This window comes from Lissotriton helveticus, chromosome 6 (genome assembly GCF_964261635.1).
Source record: "Lissotriton helveticus chromosome 6, aLisHel1.1, whole genome shotgun sequence".
NCBI lineage: Eukaryota > Metazoa > Chordata > Amphibia > Caudata > Salamandridae > Lissotriton > Lissotriton helveticus.
In genome coordinates this window covers 1850751558-1850765656 of record NC_136067.1, presented here as the reverse complement: position 1 = coordinate 1850765656, position 14099 = coordinate 1850751558, and the positions used below count along the sequence as shown (strand labels likewise).

At 40.6% G+C, this 14099-nt stretch overlaps 1 protein-coding gene across 1 annotated transcript in view; it reads left to right on the top strand.

Annotated features, from left to right (window-relative positions):
* The window catches only part of LOC144761925 (spermatogenesis-associated protein 7-like), a 970202-nt gene that overhangs the window by 595073 nt on the left and 361030 nt on the right, over positions 1 to 14099 (top strand). Inside the window, exons 7-8 of the mRNA XM_078647121.1 lie at positions 183 to 240; positions 8728 to 8789. Coding sequence (XP_078503247.1) covers positions 183 to 240; positions 8728 to 8789 — 120 coding nt within the window. The remainder of the gene's footprint in view (positions 1 to 182; positions 241 to 8727; positions 8790 to 14099) is intronic.

Sequence of the window (14099 nt, the reverse complement as noted above, 5' to 3'; positions counted from 1 at the left end):
TTGATTTCAGTAGTCTATGCCCTTGTATATACATGTTAGAATATTTTACAGTGTCTGTAGCTGTGCTTCATAATTGAATTTTTTCTAAGCAATGGAAATGGCACAGCGGTTCAGCTAGATTTTTCAGGATACAAACATAGCTTTATACTTCTAACTCAATCTGTTTTTGGAATTTCTTCCAGGTCTTTAGACGTGTACTTGAAGGTGAATGCCAACCATGATCCTTCAGATACTGAGAAGGTAGTATGATTTTTGTTAATAATGTTTCCGAACATAACTTGTTAAACAGATATGATATGCATCTAATCTTTACTCATAATTTCCTCTGCGTTAAATCTCAATTTCCATTAAACTAGGCAAGACAAGGATTGGGAGTGTAGAATTAGAAATACTAGAAAGAACAATGCATTGGTTTTGCACCAAAAAAGTATTGCTTGAAAAAAAGAATCATTAGTAATTGTGATAAAGTTATGGAGGGTATAACAAATAACCACCCTAAGCATAAGGCAGTTAACTTCTTGAATATTACTTGTCTCAAATTTCACTTGTTAACTTACCTCCCCGAATCACTAGATCTCTGCGCCCTGTAGACATGGAAGGACTGGCAAAGAAAACTGGGGAATCTCATTTTAGTAATATATTCTTCAAGCTGAATCATGAATTTGCAATGGATGAATCACCAATGCAAAGCACACAGAAATCAAGGTCCCTATCCAGCATTCAGAGATCCCTTCCTCCCAGGATGCCAAAAAACCCTTCTGATATTTTCAGTTCAGAACCACATCGCAGCCATAGATGATTTATTTGATTGAAATGGTGGCTATATATTGACCATTGATCAAAGAAAGAAGAAGGAAATCTTTGTAAAGATGAGACTAAGAATGCTAAAAGTGTCTCAGTTGCTGGCTAGGCATCATGCCGAAGCCAGTACCATAGACTGATCTCTTCTAGGCTAACAATAATTAATGCAAACAGTTAATTGAATGGTTAGTGCTAGTTCAGATCTTGAGCAAGCTGAAACATTAGCATTTAAATTAATTAACAAATCTGGCAAATTGCCTTAGATATGTAGGTGAAAACACTGAAAGATGACATGTAGTCAAAATGTGCAAAATGCATTAGGCAGCCATATTCACTGGTAGGCCCACTGTTATATTTTTCCCCTTTAACAAATATAAGCCTTAGAAATCACTGAACCATGGGGAAATGTATTTGATAGCTTGACCTGAATGTGACTTTCATAGGGTCTTCATCATAACTGCAAAACTTTCTGGTCTTATAAATGTATTATCTTCCTTAAGCAACATGTTTTCATTTGCACCAGGCTTGTACTTCCTAACTATCTTGTGTTCATATAATGCTAAATAGAGAATCACATATTTTAACAATAATTCTCTCTTGCATGGAATATGAAAAGCATTATCTAACTAGAAATCTGCAAGTAAATGTTTCTGACTTTATTATAGTTCATTGCCACACCGTGAAACATTGAATACATGATAGAATAGACTCTACATTAAAGTTCCCTGGGAACCAAGGTTAATGCTTCCAGAAACACAAATGTTTAATGATGTCTGTTACGTATTTGATAGTAGACTGTGGACTTCATGTGCCTTTTCTTGGGAAAGGAAGAATGAAACCTGCTCACCATCGAAATATGTCTTTTCATTAGGCAAAAATGTTCTGACCTGCAACAATGTTGCTGACATGTGTTCTTGTCTTTTATATTAGTGTGTGTTTCTAGCTAGACAGCCAGACACTTTGCAGGAGATTCTCCCAAACTCTGTCTTGAAGCCTTTCAACCTTTCTTTTTTTCTATTCTTGACAGTTGTAGCTACTGCTGCATCTGTTGCCCCATAGTTCCTTGTTGAGGCTTTATTTGTATAGATTACTACTGTAACTGTATGCTGATGCTGTTTAGATACTGAGAATTGGCTGAATTTCATGAACTTCTCTTTATGGGAAGTTAGACTACTTAATTTGATTTGATCTCACTCTTTTCTCAAACTCTTTATGGGTTCTATTAGCTTTTAATTCTGGACTTTTAGTTAGAATATAGATTATTTCTTTATTTTGATATTTCTGCAAATGGATTTATCTGACTTACAAATTAAATAAAAATAGTTTTACTAATCTTTTTTATAAAACTCTCATTATTAACTGAACTCAAGAACTGACTAATATTGTTGTTGATTAATATGATTTGATTTAGCTTCCAGTAAAAATAATGTGGCAAACATCTGTCGCCTAAAAAGAAGAATTTATCACAGAGTTGGAAGCCATTATTGTAAGTCACAAGTTGAACTGGTACTGGAAAGTCAATTTGGACTCTTTCTGCACTATTAATCCTCTCGTCAAGATCATTAGGACCGCCCAGAAGGGTCAAAATATTTTAGATATCTCAGTCCTGACAAGAGAGTTACATCAAAATGGAGAGAATTTGCCTATGATGATTTCACTAATTGGTGTGGCACACATGTTTGAGGTTTCTTGCATATTGCATTTCACCACAATGGCATTCAGGGCTAGCAAAACTTGGGGTTTGTTCCGTAGGGTACCTGAAACAAATACTCTAAATGTGGCCTTGCGTGCACTGGGTTCAGGAAGCACTTGCATTTCTACTGTGTACACAAAGATTAGACTGAAAGCTTGACAATCATTAGTCAATGTAAAAATAAGATGTAAAGAAGACCTTTGCTCCAAATAATGGACATGGAAAAGGTGAGTGTGTGTAAACACACTAAAATGTTGATGCAATAACAGATTGAAACAAATTCTGCATAAATGTCTGATATGGGCTTATAAAGCTCCCAACATAATACTCAGAATGTGCTCATTTAGTTCTCAGGCTATCCTGTGTGTCCTGTGGTGACAGAAGATTTTTGGTATACATGGTGGGAATGGGGAATGATTTTATCTTTTTCGGGGGAAGTAGTGAGTTCTGTACTAAAATGTCTGTGTTGTATTTGCAAAAATCAGCAAAGATGTGTCTTCTGGGTAATTTGCCTGAAGATCCAGCTCACATTCCTTGCACGGGGTATGCTTCTGGCTAAATACAGGATAACAGTGACTTTGATGGAGAATGGCACTCTCTCTCTTAGAACTCTTTGGCTAAAAGGCTAGAGAAAATGGATCTAAATAGAAACACCAGCAACAGGATAGGACCCTACCCCTAATGGGGCAACTCAGGCACAAAATGTTTGGCATGGGATCTTAAACCCTTAAATGCAGAGAACATGAACTCAATGTCCTCCACATTACATCTCGAGTGCATAAGATGTAGAGATCATGTTCTCGTACTAGGAGATGGAATCCCTTTGGTGCTTACACGAGCAGTGAAAGTACAGTTAAGCAAGAGAGCAGCAATTTGGATAGGAGATGTACCGTTGGAAAGAGAAGACTCTTCACTTTCCTTTCCAGCTGTAGCTCTCCCTTGTGGATCCCTACTCTGGGAAAAAGATCCTTGAGCCCATATCCACACTAGTCCATCAGGTATTTTTTTAATGGTAGAACAGCCCTGATGGCACATGCCATAGCTCCCCTCCCCTAGAAAAAAGAACTTAGCAGTCTTTCTACTGTCCTTGTGGGCAATTGGGGTTCTACTCCAAATCCATCTTGCCCAAGGGGCAACAAAAAGTAACTAAACGTCATGAATAGTGAATGGGGGTGGGGTCTAGGTGCCCTAGCATTCGGCTACATCCCTCACCCAAACAGTCTTTCTGCAGTGCCAACTGTCCTATCATGGGGCTGCACCTCTCCACCCCTAAAGCCCATACAATGCTTGTGTCCTTCTGGTGGATTTACCCCTAATCTGCCCACCGCAGGGCAACAGAAAGCCTATGGTATACCAGTGATTTGTGTCCATAAAAAGGAAGAAAATGGGGCCGGTGGGTACTGCCATCAAGTTGCACCTCTGACCTCCAGATAGCAGAAGATCTTTCTTCCCCCTGTGAATACATCAAAAGAAATCCCAATTTCCTTTCATTTTCAAGAGGGATGGTCAAAGTATTTTGGCCTGGGGTCATCAGGCACCCAGAGAACCGTACTAACCTTGGGTGTTTATGACAACTAGAGGGCTAGAGAAGTCCAGGGTGCTGTGGCTTGCATTGATCTCTGCACATTCCTTTAATCAGAATGTTCTTTAAATGTCAAATCTATGCCTAAAAGTACGAAATGTCTTCTCATATATCATTGGAAATGGCTCCAGTAGTTATGCTGTGGCACAGTATTCACCCAAGGAACACTGGCAACCCAGGCACTTGTGAAAACTAGAGACCAATGAGAATCAAGGGTGGTATGGCCTACACGGACTCCATAGAATTTTCTTATCTAAAAAAGCCATGTGACCATCAAAACAATGCATATACACACCAAATGGGTCCAAATGCTGTAGCCATTCCAATGGAAGGTGTACTTTTCATTGGAATGGCTACAGCATTTGGACCCAGAGTCCACTGGCCCCTAGGGAACCATACTAGCCCTGGGCATTCCTGAGAACTAGAGACGCTGGGAAATTCATGGTGGTGTGACGTTTGAATATTCCTACACATTTTTGTTACCCTAAATACTGTGAAAGTACTGGTCAAAAAAACACAAATTCCCAACAATTATGTGAATGAAATCTCTGAAGTGTCCTGCCAATGACAAACTTTTTGCTTCTTACATTGTCCAGTTTCCCAAAAACATTGTGCCTCAAGTATGGGTGTGTTTAATCCATGTGACCAGACCAAAACTGTAAGAATGAAGACCAAATTAACTTGGCATGGTCCAGGTGGCTGTCCAGCATAATAAGATCACCAACAAATGTGGCATAATCAGACGTAGAGTTAGAATCCAAAATGGTAGGACCTTTGCAGTTTGCTGCAAGATCTGGCGTTTTCTGTCACATTCATATGAGGAATACATGTGTATTTCACAAATACTTGGACATTTCCATGGTATTATGGGTAGAAAAAAGTGGTGGGATTCATGGAATCCATGCAACACTGAATTTCCATGGATTGCTAGTTTTCAGAAGTATGTACGGTTGGTACGTTTCCCTAGGGGCAGGTCAATCCCAGACTGAATAATGCAGCCACCCTCCTTGGAAAGTAACAGGAAATTGTGTTTTTTTAGGCATAGTCTGGTGTTTGTAGGGTATTCTGCGCAGTAAAACGTCATCAGACCCAGGCAATCTAGGCTATCCTAGTTTCCCCTTGTTTTTTTGTCAACTATGAGCCCAAATATAGCAGCTACCTACAGCCCAAAAAATGTCACTATGCTTTTTTGGGCCATCCAAACAAGTGTTCTACCATTTTTATTGGAACAAGCTTGGTGGTAGGATGTTTGTAATTTCCTTCAGATTCTGGAACTTTCCTCTGCATAAATGTGAGGGCAATCTTCTGGATTCTGACCGAACTTAGGTCCTAACACCCCAGTAACCCATGTCCCCAAAATATTCTTAATTTAAAGCAAAAATCTTTACGTTTCCATGCTGTGTTTTGCGTTTTTTGTTATACCGGAGGATAGACCCACCCGTACAAGTTGGGTGCCATTTTAATCGTGAGAAGTAAGAGAATGCTCGGTTATGAATGAATGAATATCTTATAATGCGCAAAACTTAACCCAGAAGGGCATCAAGGCGCAGACAACTAACAGACATAGAACAACATAGGGGGGATACCATAGAACTTAATAAGCCAGGGAGAAGAGCCAGGTCTTCAAAAGTTTACGAAAACCCCCTAATGAGGGTTGACTGGAAAGTTCAGATGGGAGCGAGTTCCATAATTTAGGAGCCAAGATGGAAAATGCTCTTCCTCCCCCTCTCACCCTGTTAAATCTGGGGACGATGAGCAGATTTCTGGAGGCCGAGCGAAGGGATCTGCTGAAGATATAGGGGCTAACAAGGGATCTAATCCCTTCGGATCCTGATCCAAACACCGCCCTATGGGCCAGGCAAATAATTTTAAAAGAGATCCTGGCATGAGTAGGTAGCCAATGGAGATCTTTCCTAGCCGAGGTAGCAGAAGTGCGCCTAGGGAGGTTAAGGACCATCCTGGCAGCGGCATTTTGGACAACCTGGAGTCGCTGAAGAGATTTATTGTTAATGCCCCCATATAGCGCACTGCAATAATCAAGCCTGGATGAGACCAGGGCGACTGTTGCCTTTTTGCGCGCATCAGGTGACAGATATGGGGAAATCTTTTTTAAAGTCCGAATGATAGTGCAGCAGGTGGCCACTGTTCTGTTGACCTGGCGATCAAATGAAAAGGCAGGATCTATAAGTATGCCCAGATTCCTGGCCGAATGAGTAGGCTGGGGACAGTCCCCTAAGGAGGCCGGCCACCAGTCCCCCGTACACAGCTCTTGACTCCCTCCTAAGATCAAGACTTCCGTCTTTTCTCCATTCAGCTTAAGATGGTTACGTATCATCCAGTGCGATACAGCCTCCATGCAAGCTCGAAATTTGAGGGCAGAGTCATTTATCGGCAGGGTGGTTGAGACAATAATTTGAGTATCATCAGCGTATGACAATACCTGATACCCAAAATATCTTACAATCTTAGCAAGTTATAGGACCTTTATCATTCCCAATGATTCTGGGCTCACAGAAATGTTAGGAAATTATGGTAATTTCCCCAGCGCATGACATTTACATGGCATTCTGAGTAAGAAAAGGTAATGGGATCCTTGAATGTCATCCAAATCTGCTCTCTCCTGGATATATACTTTTCTGAAATTTTGGGAGTTTGTAGGTTTCCTTCGATTCGTCCAATCCCATGCCCCAAATTTTACACTTCCTCACATCCCAACTAATCTTTCCTACTTACTCTCACTATTTTATAAAATTCATCAATTAGTTTCTTTGGGAAAACTTTGAGTGATCTACACAAATGACCCCTTGCTGGAATTCAGAATGTTGCTAGTTTTGTTTTCATAAATGTACAGCTGTTTGGATTTATGCACCGGTGTCACACCTCTTTCATCCTGAAGCTGCAAGTATGTAGCACAGTCGGTATATGACATCTTGACCACCAGCTGAAACATTGCAAAAATTGTGTTTTTCTTTTTTCAACTCTGCCTGTTTCTGAGAGCTGCCAATAGGGTGATCTTAATAAAGCTTATATAAATGCAAGAGTAAAAAGCTTTATTGTTACCAGCAGAAGCCATACCAAATACAACATTTGGAATAAGTTTAAAAAAATGTAAGTAAAAAATAAAGGCAGAGTTATGATTTATATAATTCATGTATAAATTACGACTTAAGTTAAGAGACTTTTAAGAATAGTAAAGAAGTATATACAGGTAACCCAGTGTCAATACCTGTAAGAAAGTGCCTCTTATATGCTCTTCCAATGCTTTGAGGACTGATGATGCTGGTTTGGAACTCACTGGGGCACGGGTACCCAGTCCATTGTATATGGGCTGTGAACCATAAACCTTGATCAAATTGGATAACTCTCAAATGAAATATGTAGCTTCCCAGAAAGAGAGTTAGTGTATGGTGCAAGAAATACACCAATGGCATAGAACGGTTATGTTTGCTGTGGACTGCAGCACATGTTGTACCATCACTAGACTGACAAACAAAATATGACTTCAGGCTTCCCTGTGCAGCCTGACTCCAGCAGCTTTTAAACCTACAGGCAAACCTGTCAAATAAAAATGTTTGACAGGAAAGAACCCTATTTTTAAGTAATAAACAAGTTACTCTCAATTAAGCCTTGTGGCTCACAAGGCATGGGTCCCTAGTATTATTTAAACGTGGTACATGCAAAGATTCAATGTTGGCATGTACCTACACTGCCTAGCCCCAAAAGGCTATTTCTCTGTGAAAGGATGTAGCTGTTCTATGAGAAAGTTTTGAGTTTCAAAAATCGTAATCGTGCTATCTTCGATTTGGGAGAAGCTACTGGAATATGGGGAAGCAGCCAATCTCTCAGCAATCTAAAAAACATTGGCTTAAGGCAAAAATATTTTGGGGTTTAAAAACCACACACACACACACTACCATAGTAGCCCCAGACAGAAAAGGGCGGCTACTCTGTGTGTGGATGTGATCTTTGAGAAAGTGAAGCATGCTGTAACTCAAAGTGAAGTCAGCCCTAGGCTGAAGTGTACTGACCCACTGCCACATGTTGCATGCTGTATTGACTGGATGAAATATGATAATGACACAAAAGCAGACTAATGGATACAATGTGTCTGAAATAACTATAAGTGACTATATTTTACATATAATGTTAGTAAAAATCAGGGCATGACTGGCTACCGGGCGTTTGGTGTGCTGCCAAGCTGGGGGCTGATTTAGTTGATGGGGACCTGTGTGTGCTTAAAATCATTTGGTTTTCTTTGTTTATTTAAAAGCACACGCAGATCCCCATCAATGAAATCAGCCCCCACTGCAGTGGAATCAGCCCCCAGCTTGGCAGCACACCAAAACACCTGGTAGCCAGTCCGGCCGTGGTAAAAATCAAAAGGTCTTACCTAACACCAGACCTTGTTCGCCACCCTCTTGCCTTTGCTAATGCATGTTTGTAATATTTATTTAAACCCTTCTTGCAAATAGAGAGGACTGCAAAGATAGATAGATAGATAGAAAGATAGATAGATAGATAGATAGATAATCACAGCTAACTTTGTATTTTCATTTGACTAGCATTTTCTAAATGTGGATTTCTTGACTGTATACTGTTGTTGTGTGGACACCATACATCATTAACGTTTTCTCTGGATTTGATATTTTAGGAAGAGAGTGACATGTTAAAATTCCAGGAACCTAACACTCAGCGATCACAAATTCTGGCAAAGTGAGTAAATCATGTATATTTAATGTCTAGTATTTTATCAATTTAATCAATAAAATTCCACATTGCTTCAGACTGTACACGCTTTTATGTTAATATGCATAAAAAAACTTCAAAGCATTTCACAAAGCTCTCAAACAAGAAATAGCTTGCCAAATAAGCAAATTGCAGATACTTGGATGAAGAAAATAATCTAGTAACAGTAGTATCCGTAGTGCTGAAAGCAATTTGCAAAATCTTGTTTGGCAATCACGTTTCTAGCGTGCTACTATCAGCCACATTAAACATTTCTGAGAGGAGAATGTGATGGCTGTCATTTTCAATCCTGACCCCTACTTCTTGAAACCCTTGCTTTTTCTTCTTTCCTCAACTTCTGACCATTTTCACTTCTATAAATAACTGAAAATTCTATTCATAGGTTCGCCTTTCATAGAGAGTCAATAGAGTGAATAACTCTGTTTGAAATCTGGATATTCGATATAGCAATAGTGTGACATTTGTTTTCCACTGTTGACATGTCATAAAGGAAAGCGCTTCCGTTCCCTATGATCTCCTACCTCATAAAGCTGTCTAGAGACCAGAGCAGTGTAGTAGAATGGTAGCTGCAGTGCTTAATTTGAGCTGGTGGTTTCCGATGATCAGCCCTAGCACTTAATTTTCAACACTGTCACATGGTGGTACCGTTTGTCTATTTTAGAGACCAGCAGAAGAACAACTATTTGTTCATTCAATATACCTTAAAAATGACTAACACCTGCCTCCCAAGTCATTCGTATAGCTTTGGGGGCCTGGAATAGTCTGAACTGTCACACTTGTAGAAGTGTGATGGATAGTGGTCGTGTTGGTGCTGTCATTGGCAGTGTTGGCAGGGGCAGTGGGTACTGCAAGCTGCAGAGGTCTCCTGACAAGGGCTTGGCCCTTAATATTTCACAAATTAAGCATTGGTAGCTGGTGGTATTAACAGCTCACCTTTCTCTGGTACCCAAATGGAGGTATGAGAATGCAAGCAGCATGCTGCCTGCACTGTCTACAAAATTCCCTGCAAGCGAGGATCTCTGCACAGTACCCTGACAAGCTAAACGTGCTAGTGTGACTGCTGTCAGGACATCGCAAGATCTCTGCTTATGTATGAGTGGAGAGCACAGCTTTGGCCAGGAAGGGAGATGCAAGGCAAAGAGGGTGGTGAAAGTGGATAGCCGGATACCAGAATTTTTTTTAATACATGGGTTGAGTAATGTAGAAGGTGGTGGCGGGACACTTGGAGGCCAATTACGATGCAGCAGTAAAGGCACCGACCTATGGTCAGTGCCTTTACGGCCGCATCGGAATGGGCCGCTAGGTATCCTTTCCGACTGCCTCATTACAATGGAGGCAGTCGGAAAGGACACACAGACTGGTCATTCCGGCTAGCTTCCAATGGGTTCGGAGAGCCCATCTGCCAGTCGGAAGCCAGGTAGCAATCTCAAGGGCAGGCCTTTGTTCCCTTGAGATTACGATGAGGGTTTCCAACATGGTTTCCATGCTGGCCTGTCCGACATGGAAACCATGTCGGAAAGCGTGTTTGGGGGACCCCAGCAGGGCCCCCTTGGGTGCACGGCCTCCAGTTGGAGGTCGAGGGGCCACCCCCGTTGATCCCTGCACTATGTGGCAGGCACCTTGTGGTGCCTACCACGGTGTGCTGGGAGGAACCTCACCTCCCATTTCAATATGGGAGCATGCATTTTGGTCGATTTACGGCCGTATTGCATGCTACCATAGCGAAATATTGGAATGCGACCAAACAGTGTTTGGTCGCATCCTAATGGGGCAGTCGGGATCGCCAACCGGGTGTCAATCGGTCCCATGACCGGGTCGGTGTTGGGCGGTAGTGTTTCTGCCCGACATCGTAATGACCCCCTATGTAATTTTTCAGTTTGGATGGGAAAGGAGGATAAATCTATCAGGTGATGGGGGTGTTTGGCAGTAGCGAAAATATTTGTTAAATATTTGGGAGAAGAGCATAGGCCATGTTTTGGCTCTGCCATTACTGCTCTTACCAAACATAGCTACTGAAAGCAAAGGGAGAGGATTTAGTGGAAATACAAATACCATATTAAATGCATATGGGTGAAAAGTGAATATCAGGATGGTTTCACCCCGTGGTTCTAAGTGACATTATAAACACAATGTGACCTATGCTCTCTTTTAAGTCACTCACAAACCTTAAGTGAAAACATCCCTGTTTAGTATTACCCATCTAGAATTCTGAACAACTTAAATGGGAGCAAGACTGAAAATGAAATTTAATTGGCAACTTCAACAGCAGCTTAAGCTTGGATAAATACATTTCTGTGCATTATCACAAACAAACACTGGCCACTTTTCAGCATGGCAGTAAAATTCGTGAAAGTATCCCTGTGTCAGGAGTGCAGCTCCATAACAGTGTGGCATCAAGCATGCCCTGTATAAACAGTCCTTTGGGGATCAGTGTATGGAAGTAGCTATTGGTTCTTTTTGGATGTGTATATTTAGGTATGGTGTTAGCCAAGACCTTTTGATTTCACTAGAATTACTTCTATAATACTTCTTCATCCTTCAAATGTTGCTGCCACCCGCTATAGCATACAGCATGGGGCAGTGGGTCAGCCTACTTAAGCAACTACTTAACATCACTTTGGGTGACGGCATTTTTCTCCTTCACACAGGGTAAATCTGCACACAACCAAGTTCCCTTCAGTGCCAGTGTTTTTGTTTTTACTTTATAATTACTTTAGTGTTGCCTTTGTGTCTAGTATTAGAAAACAATGGTCCATAGACTATAAATTGTCAGTACCACAATTTCTCGGTGCTTATTATTCAAGAGTGTACAAAAATCTACTCCAAGTCAATAAATGCCTCAATATAAAAAAGCAACAGCAGAAAATAAATTTGCAGAAAAATAAATTTCAAGACAATTTATTCATTTATCGCCACTCATTAAGAGTTAAATGGCTTACAATACATCTGGGTCACACAGGTTGCCCCGAAGGGAGCGTGCACCATAGAGAAGAGTGAATTAAATAGTGTTGAAAAAGGAAAGGAAGAATTACGAAAAATAGTGACATACAAATTCAAAAAACTTTATACACTCCAATCACGAATCATCAATCATCCATGTTGTACCACCTGGCCTAGAATGAATTATACCATATTGTTGTTACATTTTAGGTACAGATATGTGTCATAATTCAGATGCACATAAGAATGAAACGAAAAAATGTAGGTCCAGGTACAAAAGAGGCGTCAACGTTTCGACTCGACTTGAGGCCTGACGGTTAATTATGCCTGGGCCATGCGAGTCTTCATCAGGACTATAAAAACAGACAGGCAACCTTAAATTTATGGATGACCCTATAAAAAAGAAAAATTGTATCTATATCAGCTGTTGCATCTGGGAATCATTTAAAGGCTTTGATTAGAAAGCCAAGAAATTAGAATGCTTACCGTCAAATCGGAGGTAGTTCTAGTGCTTGTATTTTCTTTTTAATCAATGAAATTTCCTCCTACAAAACAATAACGTTTTTGTTGAAGACCTGATACTAATTGCAAGACTACAGGAGACCTAATTGTTAAAAAATTATTTTAAATGACTTGCCTTCTGCAGAGTAATAGCTCCCACAGGGTAGGGTGATTTTGAATTCCTCTTTACTTGGTGATGTTATTCCTAAAAGTAATCAATAGAGACCTTGTAGATATTATCAAGGTAAATCCAGCATACAATCAGGATGAGGACAATTACGTTACCTGTTTACTTGGTAGCGTGGGTTTAATGGGCTTATTTCATTGGAAGGTGGCGGCGTGTGATTACTGAAACACGGAGACGTGGCTTGGGAACCCCTCTAAGTTGGGCTGCTGTGGAGAAGGTTAGGGGTCGAGTATTACAAATAATAATAACCTTAGACTTATCTAAATCGAAAAGGCGCTATCTCAAATAGCTTACCTAAATGATAATAACCTTAAGCTCTTCTTGATCAAAAAACGCTATCTCGATTGGCTTACCTGACTAGAACAGTCAATAGTACGTGTGATACATTTCTTAGCGTCCTTGCCGGTACATGCCTGGCAATGCTACGGCACTCATCTTAAGAATAGACAACAAGACCACAGGGGTGAACTATACCATCTGATGCCCGTGCGGCTTTCTATATGTGGGTCAAACCATTCAAAAAATCAAAAGCCGCATTCTACAACATGTCAGCAGAATACGCTGCAAAACACCAGGGGCCCCGCTAGTTGATCACTTCATTACCTTTGAACATGATCCTAACAGTCTAAGATGGTGGGTCATTGAAAAAGTAAGAGTTAACCCTAGAGGAGGAGACCTGAGCAGTATTTTGAATAAAAGAGAGTGTAAGTGGATACATTCTTTGGACACTGTTCATAAAGGATTGAATGAGATGGAGGAGATCAATAGACAGGTGGCCCTCCTGTTGGTGTAAAGACCATTTGATCTATTGGTTCATTGTTCCAAGACACTGCCCGATATGTACTCCAGCAAAGTACAGACATGATACTGAGTTTTCCTTTATATTGTATGTTAAAATTGTGTGATGTATTTATTTTTAATGTCATGTTTTGAATTCAATGTAATATATGAAGTATGGAACTTACTCCCATTAGGGGAGGTTTGCATGCTACATCATCAATACCACCCTTTGGGGTATCCTTAACATTTCTTCACCTATATAATTCATACCAGCTACACCCATAGTTGAAATGTATGTTGGTTCCCTAAAAGGTTGTATTTTTTAGAGTGATTCGTATTGTGATTGACAATTTCATGTAAGTTTTTTCCCAATTTAAGATGGCGACCATGGGAGCGAGTAATGCTTCCTTCATATCGTTTGAAAATATTCATATTTGGGAATCTGTAATGGTTGTCGGACATTAGAGTTCTTCGTGACCTGGCTAATAGTCCAAAAACTCTCACTTTGGATCCGTCTTGGAGCAGCGAGGGTCATACTCGCGCCCCCTTTGCCTTATCCAAGATGGCGACCGTATTAGAAGTTTATTCACCCCATTAAGGCGCTAGATCGGCTCTTCCCTGACGACTGATTTATTTAAAATTATTCAGGAGGCAGTCAGAATTAAAATTGCCCCGTGTTGGTATATTAGTCATATACGTCCGTTTTTTCGAACATCAAGGGGCGTATACGTAAGTCCTCTCTTGTTGTCTATTCTTAAGATGAGTGCCGTAGCATTGCCAGGCATGTACCGGCAAGGACGCTAAGAAATGTATCACACGTACTATTGACTGTTCTAGTCAGGTAAGCCAATCGAGATAGCGTTTTTTGA